The sequence below is a fragment of the Poeciliopsis prolifica genome, unplaced genomic scaffold (assembly GCF_027474105.1).
Source record: "Poeciliopsis prolifica strain line A6 unplaced genomic scaffold, Auburn_PproV2 SCAFFOLD023, whole genome shotgun sequence".
Lineage (NCBI taxonomy): Eukaryota > Metazoa > Chordata > Actinopteri > Cyprinodontiformes > Poeciliidae > Poeciliopsis > Poeciliopsis prolifica.
The window spans coordinates 3,692,156-3,713,465 of NW_026562398.1; the positions used below are offsets into that span (position 1 = coordinate 3,692,156).

Sequence of the window (21,310 nt, forward strand, 5' to 3'; positions counted from 1 at the left end):
AATGTTAGCACTTCTAAAGTATCTGAACAGTCGGAGCAAAGTGATAAATCTTAATGTCAGCATGACTTTTATTTGTTTCGGGAAAAAAAATCTACATATTTTTCTAGGCTTTTCTCAAGTGGCACACTTGGGGATCTTTGCAAAATCCTGTTTAATGAAAAACTAAAACATCCTTGTAACTTACTGATAACTCTGTTGTGTAAGCCATCAATCTGTAACACCTTTATACAAAATCAGGAACCCCAGCCATGCAGTTATAATAACGTCCACTTGATGTCAGCAGGACAACATAGACACATGTCTTGTTTTGTTTTTTTGCTTGTATTCCAGTAAATCGAGGAAAACAGATTGCTTTGCACAATTACACTTCTCCAAATATGAATAAATGAATAACACCAAACTGATTTAAAACAATAATCATTCCAGTTGGCTTGAAAATAAAACTATCAATCCATCTATTATAAGTGGCACAAGTAATTTGGAGTGCAATACATAGCTGGAGAAAAATAAAAGCATTTGAACATGGTAAACGTTTTATTATAAAATTCTTATTCAGAATCACTTAACAATCCCAAACGACGTGGCTTCATTTTATTTTGTTGGATTCCTATTTATCTTACCTTATTATTTTTTTCTCTTTTGTAAAAAGCACTGAACTACAATCCCTCTGATGGGACTTCTTTTCTTGAACACTGTGACTCATTTACATTACTCTCAATAATGCATGAAAAGTCTTTTTGTTTTTCTTACTAAACCAAATAGTAAGATAGAATGTTCTATAGGGAAGCTGATGTACTCGATATCCTCTCTCAGATTAAACCACCCTGCTGGCTGAGTTGACTATAGGCTCTGCAGTCAGGATCAAGGGACAGGATGAGCCACGCACTCAGCACCATCAATGAGAGGCTGGGCAGCAGCAGAATATAGTGTGAATGAATTTGGGGTGTGGTGCACTATAGCTGCAAGTTGGGTGGAGAAGTAAACCAGTTACATAAGACCCACTTGATGACTCATGCTTGCTGTTAATAACACACTGCAGATATGAGGCACCTTTGAAATTGTAGCACTTGCCCTAAAAGAAAGAGGATGCGCACGAAGTAGGCTGCAGTAAGCCACCAGCATTATATAACCTCATTCAGCTTAATTCTGCTAAATGGCATAATCCATCGACAGGAAGTGAGTCAAGCAGATGTGTAACTTTTTATAGTAAGACTAAGATTGCTGAACCAGTTCTCATAAATGATTTATTCAAACAACTGGATCCAGTCAAAGTGTGTTACTAAACCATGCCAGGAGCAGCGTGTTTCACAACCCCAGATTCCCTATGATTTATTGATGTGTAAAATCCCCGGAAGAGGGAGGAATACCCCCACATGACACTGAATTTAGAAGGCGCCGACTACTTTCAGACGCCCACACATGCAGATCTCTCAATTGAAGGTGGCAGACTCTGGTTTAGAGGATTCCTGTTTTTTTTCTGCTTAACATCACTCTGCCTTGGACCCGGAAAGAAAGAAAAAAGTCTCTTCTTTCTCAACCTTCCACATGGAGTTAAATACAAAAAACAGGTTCCAAAATTTCCTTTTTGATTTTTCTTAGAAGTCTATTAACAGTGACAGAAAAGTGTTGTTCAGACTATGTCTAAGATATTCAGTTTGTGATACAGCTGACATGTTGTCTTATTTTTATAAACATGTTTTCTAAGATGGTAGAATATTGATAGAATTATTTTCACCGAGGCACTCCTTCACAACATATTACTTCCATGAATGACATAATAGGAAAATAAAAATAAAAAATACATTTAAAAAAATCAGATGGATGATCCTTGGTCACAATGACCAGATTCTTAAAGATGCCGTATCTATCTGTTCAAACTGTGCAAGCATAAACAGCCGTGATGTGGCGATTCAAGAAGAACACAGACTCTGTTCTCTAAAGACAAATGTGCCCGAACGAAAGCAAAAGGCCTCGCAAAGATGATGCCTGAAGCTGGAACCAGAACTTCATTATTCACAAAAAAACAAGTCCTGATTGGTTACTCTAAATTGCCCTTAGGGAAGAATGTGCGTGCACGGTTGCTTGTCCTATCTCTATGTTGCCTCGTAATAAACTGATGATCTTTTCATGATGTATCCTGGCCTGCCTCTTGCCCAAAAACTAACGTAGACAAAAGGACAGAAGACTTAAGGTCACTCGCTTTACTCTGTACTCAGCTCCATGTTGTGATCGTTGTCGCTTGACGTTAAGAACAGTCAAGCTGTCTCTAAGCAAAGTGGCTCAAAATTTGAACCAGTTCCTCCAGTTCTGTAAAAAGGAATGAGTCATAATTCCACCAAACAGAATTCATTTTGGTCAGACAGTGAGTAACAAAAAGTTAGGTCTTCTTATGTAATTTACGTAAATGTGTGGTTTGAAGCCTAAATATGTACTCTTGGATGTTTGTCTGCGTACGTAGAACCAAATCTAGGTTGTTTTTCTTGCCATAAATACACAATGAGGAAGTGGAACACTTCTGACTGAGAAAGAGTGGAAGCTCTGCGGATCAAGCTGGAACAGACAGAATATTGTATCATGACGCTCCATCCCACTTCTGGTGCTGAAAACACTGAAGTACTGTCTCTGGACAGCCCCGCCATAATGGCCCATAGAGAAGTAAGACCACAATACACAGAAATCCCAAATTCCACTGAAAGCTATTCATTGATTCCCATGAATAACAGTAATTGTTTTCTTTTAATGCAGCTCCAGAGGGTTTATCTATTTTTACCAGCATTTAAAGAGAAACTTGAAGTTATGAAATGATAGGGGAAGAACAGGCAGCAATGTGAAAAGTGAAAATACTGACCTCTTAAGACTGATCAAATGTTTCAACTTTTTTTGGAACAGTAACTAAAACAACGTCGTCTTTCTGTACCTTGAACTTAAAGAACCATAGACAGATTTTGAAACGTCATTCCAAGCCGTGTTGGAAAGTCTGAAAATAAATACTGCTCTATATCACTATAAGTTAGCATATTAATGCCACTATTTCCTTCTTATTCATTTAGGTCTAAGACAATCAACACACATACGCTGTACTATGTGTGTTGCGTATTCACGTTCTTCCTCTTTTGAAGAATGTGTTTGTGTATAAAAAAACAACCACTTATTTATTTTTTTACGTTTTGTTGTTGCAACCCTTCATTTTCCTTCCATATGATATTAGGCTTATGCAATAAAATATCGACTTATTTGAAGTCTTCTTTACAACTTTGCCAGATGTAAAGATATATTAAAGAGCTAAACGTGTGTTGTTTAACAGAGTGTCTGTTTCTCGTGGCCTAAAATGATTCCACCAGAGAGCAAGACAACTGAAGGCAGAAAAATAAAACATTGGCTAAACTGCTCACAACACTCAGTCAATCACCACAGTGATTTTCTCATTGTTTCTTTTCATTATTTTTTTTTTATTACTTTTTTTTTTTTTTTAACTACAAAATCTACTTAGTGCCTCTGCCTACTGCATTTGGGTCCATCATCACCATACTCATCATGACAATTTCAGATGTTTATAAGAAAAAATCTTTCTTTCCATATCACAGTTTTGTTATTTTATGTTGGCTTATCACATTAAATACCAACAAAATCCATTACAGTTTGACAGAAAACGTAAAAAGGTTAAACATTTTTCTTCATCATGTACTATAAATGTTTCAGGCCAATTCAAAGTATTTTTACAAACATAGGGACATTCTCTTTAACTTACTGAAAGATCTCTGACAGGAAGCAGCATATGGCCATGTGTGAATGGCATACCAGACAGTAAGGCAGCTCCCAGCAGTGCCTCCTCCTCTAAATTTTTTTTTTCTTAATGTGACCACATGACAGACAGATGACCTTTAATTTGTATTGGGCCTCAGAGGACACAAATAAGGTTTCCTTTTCATTTACTTAGCCAAAGATTAAACTGCAAACAAACATCACTTTGTGCTTGGCCGGAGCACTCTACCGTACTTTGCCGCATGGTGAAATTGGCCACGAAACTAGAGACTTCTGGTGCTAACAGATGGCTGCCTCAGTCTGCCACAAAGATGTGCCATGTGGCTCTGCTTTACACATGACCCACTATATGGGTTGCCAAAACTCACACTCACTCCGGTGCCTGGGAGAACATACACGTCTTTCAGAGAGGGCCGAGGAGTCACAAGAGCTCTGTTTTAAACAGATAGTTTATCTGTCGGAGGTTGTAGCCGCGATAAGAAACTTCCTGTTAGTCGGCTTAAAGGTCCAGCAGATATCCTTCTTCATGACAACACAGCAAACATGAGGATTAGACTGAAATAACTTGCAGTTAACTTGGCCTTTTCACATGGAGCGAGAACACAAACAGTCAGGCCTCACTGAATGTCTAAATGACTCACTCATCTATATGTATGTGAGAGAGCCAGTCTGACTTTTTCACAGAGGTGTATTTCCTTATGTACATGGGGAAGTAGGAAGAAAATACATGTAATTCAAGAGTTCTGGGAAAGGACTGGCAATCCCCATAAAATGGGAGATGAAATCCCTGGCATGTTCACGCATACCGTTCCACCGCAGTCACTCATCCCACTATAAGGCCCGACTAAAGACTATTTCTAGGATTTCTATAAAGGTCTTTGGAGACAATAACAATTTTATAATCACTGCTTTTGTATATGCTGCATAGTACTGAGAAAAAGCACTCCTTCAGTGAGTTCTTCAGTTTTTGCTTTATTGTCATACTTAATGTTTCCAATTAATAATGACTTTTATTGTCAGGCAAAGACAATCTGGCTAAATGCAAAATCCAGTTTTGACAAGAGGACTTTATTAATAAAGGAAAGAAAAAACAACAATTTAAATAAGCGTATCCCTATGTGAAAAATAAATGCCCTGAAAACCTGATGACTGGGTATATCAACCTAGGCAGCAACAACTGCCATCAAGAAGGCAACAAGTCTTTTACATTGTTGTGGGGGAGTTTTTGGGAGCGTCTTTGAACATGAATGGCATGCTAAAAGTCACCCCACACTACTGTCCAGTCCAGACTTTGACTAGACTATTCTGGTACTGTATTGTCAGGGTTGAATTGCAACTGATGACTCTGAAAGGCAAAGTCACGATGCCACCACCATGTTTGACTTCGAGGATGACTTTGCTTTTCTAAAATGTTATTTTCTTGTAAGATGTAACAGGTCACACCCTTTTAAAGAAGTTTCGCTTTTGCCTTATTAGTCCACTGAATATTTTCCAAAAAGTCTTGGAGCTCATTAAAATGTTTTTCATGGCAAATATGGGATGTACCTTTCTTCTTATTTTTGGGCTCTCCTTGCGTATGCCACTTTTATCACTGTTACCAAGCCTCCTTCTTAATGACGGCTCCTGAACACTCACCATGATCAATCAATCAATCAATCAAATTTTATTTGTATAGCACATTTCAGCAAGGCATTTCAAAGTGCTTTACATCATAAACACAAGAACACAAAATCATGCAACATATAATAGACAATACATTGTTACATATTACATTTCAAAAACTGATGTAGGCAACTGAGACAAGACATGCTCAGTTTTGAACGTAGCTTGCATTTTTGTGACTTCCTAGATGAGTCATTGATGCGCTCTTGAAATTATTTTTAGAAAGGCGGCCACTCCTATTAAAAACATTTTCTTTTAACCTACAGCAAATTTGATTAGTTCTCCTCAAGCTATACTTTTGATTTCATAATTATTCAAACGAGAATTAGAGTTTGAGCAAAGCTAATAAAATTAGCAGTAACAAATTAGAGTATTTTTTTAAAAGTTCATTCAAGGAAACATGTCAGTGTGCAAAGTTAGTGATTTATTAATTCATAATTTCTTGAGGAGGTAAATAAATTTTGAACTAAGTTGCTATTTTAAATGACATTATTTCAGACTATCCTCGTACCACATAAAAATTTGTCTGATTATCTACACATTCAAAAGAGCTATATATATATATATATATATATATATATATATATATATATATATATATATAGATTATATATATCTATATATATATCTATATATATATATATATATATATATATATATATATGTATATATATAATACACAGGGAAAACACAGTAGCTCTATCATAAAGCTGAAACGATGGTGCAGTCATTTAGTGATTAGACCAACTGCACGGCTCAGATGGGAACGCTGCAGCCATGATGTCATCCCATCCTGAACACCATGATGTCAGAGAAAGCATGCAGCCAAACACTGAGATTAGGATTATTCTCTGTGGGCCTGAACATCTGCTGTACACAAGTGGAGTGAGACAACTGGGACCAGAAATCCCTGAAGTAAGTTGTGTGCAGTCATTCACACGAGAACAGCTTTTTACAGCAGCACTCCCGAACATATAGACGATAATAATGGCCCACTGTTTAGATGTTAGATTTGTTTAAGGCATTGTTTTATCAGCATGACAAAGTAGATTGGTGCATGCTAAATATATAGTCCAGGGCTTAATTCAAAAGAATCCCTCCCTGTTATTGTGCAGCGGAAGCACAGCAGCTGTGAAAGTGTCAGTCATACACTATGTTAACTATGTTCTTACAACTACAGCAGGTGTGAACCAGTGCCGACTGACTTCTGCTCTCCACACACACATGCCTACTCACACACACACGCACGCACACAAATAAATACACACATTATAAACAGGCCTGAAAACATGCACATCCCTTCTCCAGCCCCCATAGCGAACTAATGCACATCTGCTTCCCCAGCAGTGACTGCTGAGTAAACATAACATTAGCCTCTGCTTCCCTTCTCAAGAGATCATAAGAGGACAAAACTGGCCCTGCAATTGTTTTACTAAAACCGAGGCCTACTCAGATAGATGAGATCACAATCCACTGCCCTGATCATGTCATTAATGTTTTTTGAGGGATTGACCTAAAATGTTTAATCACCCTTCTCAATAAGCTGTGCTTCCTTATTTTATGAACAGAGTAATATTTTTTTGTGTGTTTTTATGGAGCAACTGAAGTGTGGGGACCTCACACAGATCTTTAAAGCAGCCAAAAGAACATAGTTACATTATAATTATAGGCTACAAATAGCTTTAACTCAGGTCAGACATTCAGGAGAAAAAAAAAAAAAGTCTAGCATAAAAAAGAGGCAAATGTCTGCAGCCACACACGGAAAACTAATTTGCATTAAATCAAAAGGCCCTGCACAGCGACAGCCATAAAAACTGGTATTTAAAGGTGTGCAGTAACATAAATCATTCTGTACTCTTGTACAACACCGCTGTTGTACCACAGATGTTTAGTGTCGGCTCCAGATAAGGACTCTATAATTTTTGGTTATCTCCCATCATCCACAGACACCATCGCTCACCATTTCCTCACCATGGTGTCTTTTCAGCCTTAATCACCGCTTTGCCCAGCAGGTATGTGGCTTGCCAGGTTCAGTCATGTTCAAAAAGCCATCATTCAACAGGTAGGTTTTTTTTTTTTTTTTTTCCGACCACAGAGAGGTGGTGCCAGGCAAGTCTCTTCATGCTGCCCTGGAAGGTGAAGGTGAACAGTTTTTGAGGAATATCAGAGCCTGTCGTAAGACAGTTATCAAAAGATGCTGAATGGATCCAGCTCGAAGTTTAACTCAACACCGTTTCCTTCTCTGTTGGCCTCCGTTGGTCACTGTTCCCTTAATCCTGATATGCTTACAAAAAAATCCAGTATGACAAATTGCTGTCCGACATCACCTTGGTAAATATACAGTACATTTGTTTGTCGTTTCATTTTGGGATAAAAATAACTTTTCTTTGAAGGTTTCAGAGGTGTTCTAGCGAACACACAGCATCATGAAGAGCAATAAAAACAACAAATAGATCAGTGATGGAGTTGTAAACCAACCTGAACCGGGATTAGGATAAAAAACAACATCTCACAGAGATCTCTTCACTCAGTCATCCAGCCTATTCAGTCAACTAAGCTTGAACAGAGTTGGCCAAAACTACCAGTCTTCAGATGAGCCAGGCTGCTATAAAATACAAAAGCAAAACACTTGCAACAGTAATTGCACCAAAATGTTGGTCTGCAAAGTATGAACTCACTGTCACCAAATTTCATCATTACCTCATTTTGAATTAGCTTGCTGAATGTTTTGCGGTTGAGCGGTAGATATGCAGGTTGTGGATTCAAACAGTTGATAATATTGAGATTTGATCAAATAAAGAGGAGAAGCTTCAGCTACAACATTCAAGCACAAAAGCACTGAGCTAAACTCTGTTGTAAAAGACTTTACCAAAGTCATCCACAAGACATATTCTGCTGTATTGTTATGATGAAAAGGGAGACCAGTGAGTATTTTCTTAAGCTACATTTGGAAATGACTCATAGGATGTCCAAATAAGCTATATTTGTTTCATAGGCTATAAAAATCCATTTTTCATGTATGGGCCCACAAACATTTAGTCAACATCTTTTGAAAAAAATCTAGGAAATAATCAGTTTTCTGTCAGTTCAGCTATGATGACAGGACAAGAGACAAGAGACACGTCCCACTTCTGCCCTCAATAGCATGTGGAAACTTTTAATGCGTATAGTTTGGTCAGTACTAGTTTTATTTAACCAAATGGAAAAATAAGTAAATAAAAAACTGACTTTCTTTGGTCAATAGGTCCAATCAGTGAACAATGATGTGGAAGGTCCGGCTGGTTGATGAACTCAAATCATATTTTAAACATTTTTAGACATAGACATCTCAACCTCTTACTTTTCAGTTATATTTTCACATTATTCAAAGGAAAGATTATGTCTACAACTGTCATTGACATGATAGTTGCTGCAGATTTATTCATTACAGCAAAGAACAGAAAGTCTGGTGCCTTGTCTTCTGCTTCTGCTCTGCTCCAACATTCAACATTTTGTGTGTTCAGAGATGGCATTCTGCACACTTTGCTGTAATGTGCAGTTATTTTAGCGACTACTGCCTTTCTGTCACCATGATCCAGTCTGTTTGTACTCCTCACATATGGCACTTTCATTGTGAAGAAAAAATAAAAGTGGCTTCACTGGATCTTTTTCTTGTTCTAAGAATATTCTCCATAAACCTGGAAGGTTGTGTGTGAAAGTCTTAGAAGCTCATTGGCTTCTGAGACACTCAGACGAGCCTGTTGTAATAATGTCACCTAAATGTTCTTCCCCAGAATGATGTTTTTTTGGAACTTCACAAAGTGTACCTAATAAAGTGGCCACTGAGTGTTCTCATGTACAACGTAACGCAAAACCTCGTTCGAAATGTAGTCGTAGAGAAAAGCACGCATAATTTATCACTTTCAGTTGCTGTTTAAGCGGCAGCATGTGTGCAAATACGTCATTTGTTCTTTCTTGTAAAAGAAGACAGGATATTGCACTTTTGTCAGTTAGAACCGAAACCACAATCTCCAATAAAGTCACAACGGCAGGCGAGAAAACTCTTAGTGCTCTCTGCAGAGGAGAGCTGTCAGAATAACTGCTGTATCATCTTCCTCTTTTCTTTAAGTGGAGTTTGATTGATGGCTGGAGGGCGTGTTGGCGATGTGCTGTTGACAGATCTGGCCTTGTGACTTGCCTTTTTGTCAGACCTCACTGGAGACAGGAAGCCAGAGAAAAAAAAGAAGAAAAAAAAGACATTTGACCACAACTACATCTCTGAGCCTGGACAACTTGCAATGTCTCAGACAGCTCTCTTTGGTTATGACTCAACCATACCACCACTTTGTTTTGTTCTATTAACGACTAAAAGCTTAGATTAAAAAAAGGCAAAGAAGCTATTTTCAAGTAAAAATATACAATATATTTACTGTAAAAACGTGTACAGAATGCCTTTTAGCTCAATATATGCAATACATAAGAGTTCCAACAAGGGTCACTTCCACATCCTTCATGATTTACAGAAAATGTCTCCCGTAACAACCACTTTATGTACATCGTTACAAACATATGAAACAAAACAGCCCTTGGGTGCGTTTTAAGAGACCAGGATGACGCGCAACCCACTTGTATAAAAATCCCTGAAAAATGTCTCTTTGTTGAGGTAAGAACGCTCCGGTCAATCTCGCTTCTTCTCATTTCCTTTCACGCATTAAATTCATTCACCTGTTCAAATACAAGATATGACGAAAAGAGAAAGAGAGAAACAGAGAGGGAGATGAAAACTATTTACACACGGGAACTCCTATGAGAGGAAGTAGCTGCAGGCTGCAAAGTGTCAGAGGGAAACAAAATAAGGTGGGTTTCCAGTTGTTTGTACCCTTCTTACTTACATAGCTGCTCCTTTTTAACTGTGGGGAAAGCCAGTCTTTCATTACACCTCAACATGGTAACTAACAGTTCAGTTCTAATATATTGTTTGCCAGATGCGAGAGAAGTCTTCTGTCAAAACTCAAGCAGCAGGAAAACTGTAGCTGCCTCCATATGGTAGCTTTTTCCCCCTCAGCTAAAATAACAACACATCTTGTATTGGACCCCAGAAAACATTCGGATTGGCCACAAATCTTTTAGCAAGGCATTATTCACAAGTAGACATGGGCCGGTATCAACCTTTTTACCACGCTTTTAGACATTTATAGTTCAAAGCCCCCTTAAATTTCACACCATTCTGTGGTTAGTTAATTAGAAGCCAGTTCTGGTTATTCGAAGCAGAAGGTAGTGCTGCCCCCTTCCCAACCTGTTGCTGCACACTGATAGCTGACTGGAAGAAGGTTCCTAACTTTTTCTTCACTTACAACAAAATAAAACTGTTTAAAAATACTTGAGAGTTAAAGAAGGGTTCTATCAACTCTTATTAACATGGCTGCTTTTGTTAGGAGCTTATTGCTGTTTCCGACAGCACAGTTAGCCATGCTAATCAACGGTCTAAGAGTAGCTTCTTTAAATTCCAGTGCTACAATAAGAAGAAGGTTATTTTGCACAAGTTCTTGTAACTGGGTTTATATACAGTCTTGAACTGACTATGAAAACATTTTGAGTTCCCAGACTGCTTAGTTATCATTCTTTGTATTACCTCAAAGTTAACATCTTAATTTCTAAAAAAAAAAAATATACAACTTTATTTATTTATAGTTAAAAAGCATCAATCTCTGTTTGGCCACATCACAACTTCAATTTTTTGTGAGACTTGATCACTATGGTTCTTTAATTACTAATAAATATAGATAAATACACATTAATTAAAAAGGGAAATTTCTTAACTGGGTAGCACCTTTTGGTGCTATATGGATATTTTGTCATATTTTTGACACTGTAGCTGTTTATGGTAACATTTAATATAAAAATGTTAATGAACTTTTATTCAATTCATTTATTTGTGGTTTTTAATATGCTATTTGTGCATAATGTGTAATATTTTTATTATATGTAATATTTCAGCTACAGTAGGAATAGATTTTTGCTTTTCTCTGTTATATGAAAAGAATTGCCTCGTGTTGAGCATTTTTCATTAAAATTCTACTATAATGCTGTGAAACTGTTGTATTTTTACTCAAAGTAATCACACTATGAAAATCTCATACCAGCCCATGCCTATTCATAAACAAACTAGAAAAGTACAGCAAACAACCGTCCAAAAACATTTAAAGTCTTAAAAAGAAATATTATGAAAAGTTCATCTATAACGACTATACATGGCCATTCATTAAAACAAATGTGGTGGAACGTTAGATTGCTTCTATTGTTAAGATATTAAGGCATTGAGACAGAAGCTTATGGATTCTGTTGCTTTAACAGATCAATGAGGCTTGTTGTGAAGTTGTTGAACACTATTGCTGACTTACCGCCTGCGTCAGCAAGTCAGGCATCCGACAAGCTCAGAAAACCACCACAGGAAACAACAACAACAGCATAAACAACTGTGCCTGCTCCTCATGTCGACTCCAGCTGAAACACATTGTGATTGGTTGGGGTGGTAAAGAAAAGCTGCTCTTCGCTGGTAGAGCGGTTGTCGCAGGGTGTGTGCTGCCCCAGCGTCCTCTCAAAGTCTAAGAGCTGTCCCATGAAGTTGAAGTTTGGCGAGATGTTGGACTTCTTTCTCTTCACAAAGTCATAGGCGTCGTTTAGAGACAGGTTGAGTCTCTGCATCAGGTAGGCCACGGTGACTGTGACTGAGCGACTGATGCCGGCCAGGCAGTGGACAAGGATGCCACAGCGCTTAGATCGAGCCTCATCTGCAGCAGAGAGGGAAAAATCCAGGTCAGGAATGTGTAAACAAACAACACCATTCAATCAGTATTAGGAGTGTTCCTTTAATAGTGCAAATCTCACTCAGGCCCGCTGACAGTTGTCAGCTTGCAAAGCTAGAATCAAACCCAACCCCATGCAGCGGAAACATCACTTCCTTCCTCATTCGGTGTTTGAACCTACTGAGAATCCCACCCGTGACAACACAGCAACCACCAAACAAGTGAATAGCTGTGGTTTCAGGTGTAGTCATGGTGAGAAACACCAAACCAAAAGCAAAACTGAATCGAAGCGCTGGAGCACTGCCATAAAACAACAAAAATATGTCAAGTAAATTTAGGGTGTTGTAATGTTATCAAACTATTAATAGAGTTTCTTATTTTACCTTCAACTTAACTTCCATCGAAACAAGTGAAAAACTAAGGAATTTTGATTAAATCTATCCAACACAGATAAACTCATCGTACTCATGTTTTCTGATATCAATTTCCAGTTTTCTTTCATATTCTGATTCAGATTATGACCAAAAGACTATTTTTATTTTAAGAACTGTAACTATACCTGAAAAAGATAAGTACTCTGGCTTTCTTAAAAAAGGTAATAGTTTTAAATATTTAAAAAAAAATCTTTTTTTTTTAACCAAATAAACAAAATGCATTGAAGGAGAAAAAAATTACATTGATTTTCTATTATCTGAGCTAATTGGACCAGTTAATTATGGTCCAATTAACGGGTCCATCTCTACCTTCCACTCTTTAGTCTAAAATTACCACCAAAATTGTGTCAAAACCAGTTAGACTTACAAAGTAAAATCGACAGTAAAACATAATAATTACCAATAAATGATATAGCTTCTGGAAAGAACTGGGACAAGTTTTGACTCCAGTGATCCGAAATAGGGATCTTCTTGTATCTGAAGTGGCTCTTGTGCTCAAACACGTTGGGCAGATTCGGTGTGACGTTCAGGATGTACGTGATGTTGTACTGGCCCAGCACATCTAAGTTGCTGGAGTCTTTGGCACAGCCCAGGTAGAGGTAAGGTAGGATTTGGACGGGAAAGTCTGGCTGATTGCTGGGAACGGGACTCTCCTCTGATTCCGTCGCACTGCTGGGTTCTCGATCAGATTCGCCGTCTGAACAGTCCGAGCTGATCCGGAGACCTCCGAAACCTAGGACGGGCATCGGGGGAGAGGAGCTCGGACAGGAGCTGTCCAGGAGAGTCTCGCAGTGTTCTGGATACTCTGTGTGGAACTTCACAAAACCACCTGAATTGAAATACAAACACAGTTAAATTATGTCTAAAAAGATTTATTTTAGTTCACGATGAGCCAGTAAAACAATCAGAAATCGGAATTTCAGAATTTCTCCTTTATTGGAAATGATCTATTTCTGCATATCAAACTATCTACTAAAACTAAATACTTCAGCTTACTTAAATGTCTTAATCCAATTTACTTTTTCAGTCCAAAAATTAGATAACAATTGCAATATGTTTTGATTAGTATTTTTAGTCCTTAGTTCATAAAATTCTAATCTTTCAAAACTGAAATGGAAGAGATATTAGCACTGAAATGCCTCTTTTATATTAAAATAAATTTAAGCTATTTATTTATTAATATGTCTATCAAAAACATAAGAGATGATTTGACTAATTTATTTAAAAACAAAAGTAGCACTTATTTCTACTGCAGATACAATAATCTGACATAGCTACGAATGCATTACTACAGATTATTAAAGTTTGAATAATCTCATCTATAACATTTATTGTTATTTTGATACAGATAGTTTCCACACCATAACAATCATTCTTTTCCCCCAGAGATAATTCCAGTAAGCCATTTTTTTCCTTTCTTGTAAGCAAAAGAAAAGTGTAACAACTTTATTTCAACCAGCTGAGCAGTGAATAAATAAATGGGAGGGGGCAGAACTACTTTATGTAAACTCAAACAAAAGTTAAAGTGTAAAACCTTCGCTGCAGGTAGGTTCACCTTCTTTCAGCAAACTGACCAAAAGTGTGCAGCAAAACACACTCAAAAAAAAAAAAAAAAACATATCTGATTTAGATATGACAAAACCAGGAACCAGAGTATACTTATCGAAACGGTAAAAGCAAAAAGAAAAGTACATTTACTTCTGGTATCCTGAAGTATAAGACCCCCGAGACGGGCCATTCATGAAATACAAGTATGTTCCTGCTGGAGCAAAACATGCCGCAGCCATTTTGGAATTTTAATTGAGAATCTCAGCAGTGACACAAACTTTTGAGCAGCTTTCAAACTGCAACCACACGACACAGGAGGAGCTCACAAGTCAGTCTCTACAGCATAATAATAACAGAGACATACACATACTTTAACAAACGAAAAAAAAGAACAGCCGTCCAAATGTGAAACATTTAAAATGACTTTTTTTTCCCCTCTGGTGTAGTTTACAGTTACAGCGCTAACTGTCAAAACTGCACTGGTCAATCCACCTCAAACACACGTCCTTGACGAATAATTTAATCCTCTATAAGTTTATACTGAAATTAAAAATCCTTACCTTCAAGAAAGTAGGCTTTACAGCCGTCTTCTCGCAGTTTGTTAAGAAGCAGGAACAACACGGTGGCCGGGGAGCCGCTGTCCTGCCAGTCCGCGGAACTCTCGTCGTACAGGACCACCGTGTCCGTCTTGCACCGCCTCACGAACTTCTCCTTGTCCTCGTGTTTGGGGATGACGGTCTGGATCGGGATGCTGCCCTTCTTGAACCTCCGCAGCATGAGCCCCGTCATGGCCAGGTTGATGGCGGTCTCTATGTGGGATGATTCATACAGCTCGTGTGAGCGGCAGTCCAGCAGGAGCAGAGAAGCGCCTCCGGTCTCCAACTCCAGTTGCAGCCATTCCACGCTCTTACTCGGCCTCGCGCTAGACATCTCGCACTCAAGTCTCATGCTACACGCAAGCACGCGGAGGATAGTCCGTCATTGCGCCCAAAACAACAAGAAGAAGGGAGAGAAAGAGACAAAAAAAGAAGCGTTAAATGTTGCTCCGCCAGTCCATGGCGCTTCTGCTTGAGCGAAAAGATTTCCCCTTTTTCCTCCTCTCTCTTTCCATCAGTCAGTAAGTGAGAGCTGTCCCAGCGAGTCGGAGAGTTTCTAAACACTTCTACTTCCACTTTAATGTCAGTCTTTTATTGCCAGAAAAGTCCTAATCAACTTCAGCTGCTCCACACCGTGCCAGGGTTCAGCGAGCACATTGTCGTTTTTATCATTCCGATGCATGCGAGTTTTTTTTTTCTCTCTCTCTTTACTTTTTTCAGATGACAGAAGAGCGAGTCGAGGGGAGGAGTTTGTTCATACAATTTAAAGTCATAGCAGAATTATCACAAAGTCTGGAACGTCTGAATGAAATCCGATTGAGATTCTTTTATTAGAGAGAAACTTCTTTCCCTGGCCAATACTTTATTTTATTCCCCCCCCCAATGGATTCTAGTAACTAACAATATCATGGAAAAGTTCACTTTCTGAATATACAGTGCTGTGAAAAAAATAATCATCCTTTACAAGATTTGTTCTAAGCTATTTCTGCCTTATTTGTCACACTAAAAAACAAACAACAACAAAAACAAGCTCAGTAAATAAAATATATACCCATCATCAATGATTTGTGATTAACTACAGCTAAGTTGTATTTCACCAGGCTTATCAAAGAAATCCGTTGAAAACAACCTGTCTGACAACAGGAAGTAGGACTCACAAACCAAAACATCATGCAAAAGAAATTTAAGAAACAAAGTATTTGTCATCTATTAGCCTCTATTAGGATGCCAGTCAACCACAACAATCAACAAATGGAGAAACAGAACATTCTCAGGAGTGGCAGGGCTATTAAAATTACTCAAATCAAACGCTGATGCAGTCATTCATGCAAAAGGCGCCTGCATTTTTATGGACCTGTAATTTTTTGACTACTTAATATGCCCATTAGCTACAAGCTATAATCATCCAAATTTGAATAACTACAATAAAACTCTAAAGACATTCTATTGTTCTATTGTTGAGGTGGCCTGTTATGGTACTCAGCTGTGGTACTGGTGGTTGTTCTCAATCTAACACGGTTCCAGTTCAAAGTTTGAAAATCAGAGGGTTTTGTCAATAGATATGCTCAGTTAACAGATTAAATAGAACTAGAAATACCATGTAATAATATGATTTCTACCTATAAACAGTGTATCAGTTGGATTGTATGTATCAATAACCTTATTCGCCATTGTTGAATTTGCATTAAATCAAGCTCTAAAAACACAGTAACAAGATAAAAGTATAAACTACTAAATAAACTGATTTTCTTACGTTGTTTTTCAAATACGTTTTAAACTAGTGAGTCTTAAACTGAATCTGGTTCAATTTCCCAAGTAAGTACTGAAACGGCTGCTTTTCAAAACTAATTCAGAAAGTTTACTAAATGCGATAAGAAAATTATGCTTCAAGTGCAGCTTATTTTTCAATTCAGTACAGGTATGATTTTTAAACAGAGCTCATCAAAGTCAATCAAGATGCTTAAATCACAATGAAATCAGCCTTGTCTTGTTTCATGAATTGTAGAACATGCAAATGATAAGACATTAATACAGACAAGGTGCATTTTTTGTTTTAAAGCATGCATAATCTCATAACACCTGCTGAGAAAACATAGAAATTTGAGTCTCTTGTGACTGTTTTGTCTCCTCTAGTTGTGTGTCACCAGATGCTTGTTGCTGCAAGAGATCTGACAAACAGGTATGTAGTTAGTGGTATAAAATGAGCAAAGATAGAAGGCTTTAGGTCACTAAGTCTTGCCTACCACACCTCTGTCTAAATCCCTAAAACATTTTACTCTGTGATTTAGCCCATGGTTTTTAGCACACATCTGGATCTGATAGTTTTTGCAATCCAGGTTTGATATTGATAGAATGATAGGAGAATTAAGAATAGAGAGTCTGGAGAGAGAGAGGGGTGGGGGAGAGCGGCAGTGAGATGCTTGCAGTGGGAATCCAGCCATGCAGCGGATCTGTGAGCACACGTGAGTGGGGTCGGCAGCAGGGGAGGCGGTGAGGTGGGCTGGAGGGGGGGTGTCACAGATGTGCATGGCATCAGGATTAACACAGAGAGGAATGGAGCTAAAACCTGCAAACACATTCACTCAACCCCCAGGCCGTCTCAAGCATTACCTGATCACGCAGCAACCGACATAATATTATCGCCGCGCTACACTGCATCACCATGTCTGCACCTGTCTCCAACATGCAATCTGAGTTTTTTTCAAAAATATACACACACATGTACATGCACACTCTGCTCGTGGCATCTCATGCCCACATGATTTGACGCTTCAGACGAAGCCTCTACAAAACTTGCCGAGATAAGAAGCCGTGAAGCCAGCATGCACATATAAATGGAGGGAAATGAAGTGTAACAAAGAGGTCAGGAGATGTACAAGGATTTGCTCCTGCCTGCGGCTCTTGTAGTGATCAAAACCCACAAATGAAGTCTGCAACTGATCCAGCTTCAACATATCTGAATGCATGTAGAGTTCAACTTGAGTTTTTGATTAAAGCCCCATTTTATAAAATAATATGTATGCTTCACTTTCATTCCTGTTTTCACCACACATTTCGCTTTGAAGGTGAATTTAAAGCGATTCTCCCAGAGTGGAGAGGATCAAAACCATCCTTGCTTCACGGAGTCGGAGGGTTTTTCAGGTCAAAGGCTGCTTTCAGGGCTTTTATGCGTGTGTGGTGGATGCGGAAACGGTGGTCATGTGCAGATGTTCTGCGGGATAAATTCCAAGCTGAAACAGATGGGGGACAAATATCAGCTTCATTCATAATATTCTTCTGCATGCAGGAATGATATCAGGGCAATTTTTGAGCAAATGTGGCAATCACTCACACAACTCTTAAATAAACTATGGATCAAATGACTGCAAGCAGGAAAATATCTCTGCTCTATTATTTTTATTATCTTTAATTACCCATATCTGATTAAGCATGCCAGTTACACTGAAACAGGCTTTGAGCTACACAAATGTGTGCTTTGGTGCAACTTAATAAAACCAGTGATCCTCCACATCATCTGGATGTGAAACATAAAATCCTCATACTCTCTTGTGTTTCATGGGGGGAAAAAAAGCTCCTGCACTAGTTATGAGTCATCAGCTCAGGAAGGAGGCGTCTAATCTGAGAGCCATACATCTGCAGGAACAAGGGGCCCACTACGCCCCCACGTGGTGAAAGCCTTGCATGGCACCTATTGCAATTCATGAATGGCTATTTTGTACATCTTGAGTTTGTTTATACAATACAAGCTAAAAAACCCCCATCAGTTTAATCTTTTTTTTCCACCTAAATCCTTAAGAAACAGAAGCAACTCTGCACTTTTAAACGTCATAAAATATTAGATATAATCAACCAGTCATGAGAACTTTATTGTACAACTAAACCAGTTTAAATAAGCAAAAAGTAGAGCATACAAAACTAATAACCTAGTTAGTGAGATGTGCTATGACTTCATGTTATTGTTGGTTTCAGATCATGTGAGTGTGTGATATTTCTCAACAAAGTAACACAATGCAATCTTAATTGGAACACTATTATTGCATCACATCATCAGCATGAAGTTATAGACACACCTAATTATTTTACAAACAAGGAATCAGATTGTGCAATATTTTATAATGAAGGAAACAATATTACTAACAAGAAAGGATTTTGCTAAGCCTTGACGATAACGAAACAGCTGCAGCAACAGGGCAGAGAGAACAGTGGCACCATAAATAACTAACTGTAGGTCAGTTCAGATCAATTCAGCTGAATTCAGCTCAGTTCAATTCATTTCATTTTTATTGTGCCAATTTACAACAAATGCAAATTCAAAGCACTGATTGAATTCATTGCTAACTGAAGTATCTAATTAAGTCAATCCACTTCATCCCAGTACAACCTAACCCATATTGACAAATTCAGATTTAAATACAACCAGTAAAATTTTGTTGATCACACAACAGCAGTAGCTGTGTATTCAGCGAGAACAATGTTCCATGGGATCTTGAAAGCATGGGATGCTGTTTTATACTGTAACCCTGATTTGAACGTCTCTATAACGTTAAACCTGATCTAATGTTAGCAAACAAACCACTGCGTAAAACAATTACGTTAATACTGAGATTAAAATAAATCCTGTGCTAATTAGGTGATTTCTTAAAGCATTTTGAGGCAATAGTTGTTATTTAGGGGTATGAGAGTAACGGGGCTGAATGCAAATGCATCGCTCACTTCTTAAATTTTCATAAAAAATAAGCCATAAAATCTTTTCCTTTCACTTCATAATTAAATAATTAAATATTTTGTATTTGTCTTTCACTTCATATCCCAGGAAAATATGTTGAGGTTCATAGCTGTAATGAGAAAAAAGTACTGAAAAGTTTCAACTAAAGTTGCAAAGTGAAATCACCTGGTAGCATTTTCTCCAGAGTAAATAAAGTAGAGCTATTTGCAATCCTTTGCATCCTTTCAATCTTTTTTTCTCCAAAAAAACCTGTCATACCAAAATGTTTCAACTTTGACAAAAAAAAAAAACTGAAAAGAAAAAAGATTTTATAACTAAAAAATAATTAGGTTTACCTGCTGGGAGATTATTGTTTTTGATAGAAAAGTTTTCTCTTTTACTACAACAAAATTTGTGACTGATAATTAAAAACAGTTTTCAAGTTTAAAAAAAATATATTTTGGAACACTATTATTGAACACTACCTAATGATCACAATGATGCACCTATCAACCGTTAATATTCATGATCAGAAAAAAGTCTTGAGTTTGGATTTGTTTCTATGAGAGTAGATGTAACTGTATTTCACTGTTGTTGATTAACCGTAGGCAGTTCCCTGTTTAGTACCAACCTGCTATGTGTGGGAATTTTAAAGCGTGCCAAGTTTTCACTTTATAGAGATGCTGATGCATTATGGGCCCTGCAAACTGCCAAAAGCACTAATAACTGATTGAATTTCAGGAAATTGTGTTCACCAAAGGCCCCCCAAAAACACATTAAGTATTTTTAGAAGGAAGATGAAGGACCAACTCCCCAACTGCAGACGAGCTGAAGACTGCTGAGGCAATTTGGACTTTCTTAACACATGAGCAGATCTACTGGCTGACACCATGATGCACTTATCCATGTAAAAGAACCACGACCAAGTAATGAGGGCTTAAACTGCAAGCACATACTCTTCAAAAGGTTGATATTTCTAAAGTAGACAAAATTACTAGAAATAAACTCTTTATAATACATTATTCTTTGTGTAATGTATCTATAAATGAATTTTCATTTTTTTGGTAAACTAATAAATTAACATGTGAATAATGTTTCGATTTACAGATGCCTTTGACATGTGCACTGATGTTATAATAAATAACAAAACATTTGTCAAATCACACAGTTTACAATTGACTTTCAGTTATCTGATTACTGGCCAGTGGCAAGGAGGTCGGGTGCTTGACTGAAGCACAGAAGCAATATACGTGATGTCATTTTTACACAGTGTCAAACTGTAAAGAAATACAATATGTATCAAGTCATTGTCCATAACAGCAGCATTATTATTGGGTATCAATATCGGCTCCAATTTTCATATCAGAACATTCAAAGTAAAAATATATTTGTAAGAGATTTTAAATTGTATATCATATATGTTAAAACATATATAATAAACAAACAAAAAAGCTGTTCTAAACTTTTATTCCACTTTAAATGTATCTTGATGAAACAACAGAAAAGCTTTGTTATTGACCACTTTCCCAATGCAATACCAGCATTTATAGTCACAAAAACAGAGGTTACATATTTCCCACTACAGTTGCAACCAGCTTCCTTGACAAAAAAGTGTAGAGCATACTTTTCATTGATCAGTGTTAGTTGATGAGTTAATGATTAGTATAAAGAAACCACTAATGAAGTTATTTTGGCAAGATCACAAATCGACCTTTCTGGTGTTATCAGTTAACTCAGCTGTACCTTTAACACATTTAATAATTTATTTCTGACAAAAACCTTCCAAACCATCTAGTTGTCTCTATTACAGATCACTAG

At 37.6% G+C, this 21,310-nt stretch overlaps 1 protein-coding gene across 1 annotated transcript; it reads right to left on the reverse strand.

The window, feature by feature from the left end:
* Nucleotides 1-9,811: 9,811 nt before the first annotated feature.
* LOC129370417 (dual specificity protein phosphatase 7-like) lies at nucleotides 9,812-15,466 on the reverse strand. The gene is made up of 3 exons (XM_055046392.1): nucleotides 14,752-15,466; nucleotides 13,044-13,472; nucleotides 9,812-12,194 (listed from the first exon to the last, which is right to left on the reverse strand). The coding sequence occupies exons 1-3, from the start codon at nucleotides 15,137-15,139 to the stop codon at nucleotides 11,893-11,895; spliced, it is 1,119 nt and encodes a 372-aa protein (XP_054902367.1). The 5' UTR covers nucleotides 15,140-15,466; the 3' UTR covers nucleotides 9,812-11,892.
* Nucleotides 15,467-21,310: the final 5,844 nt, after the last annotated feature.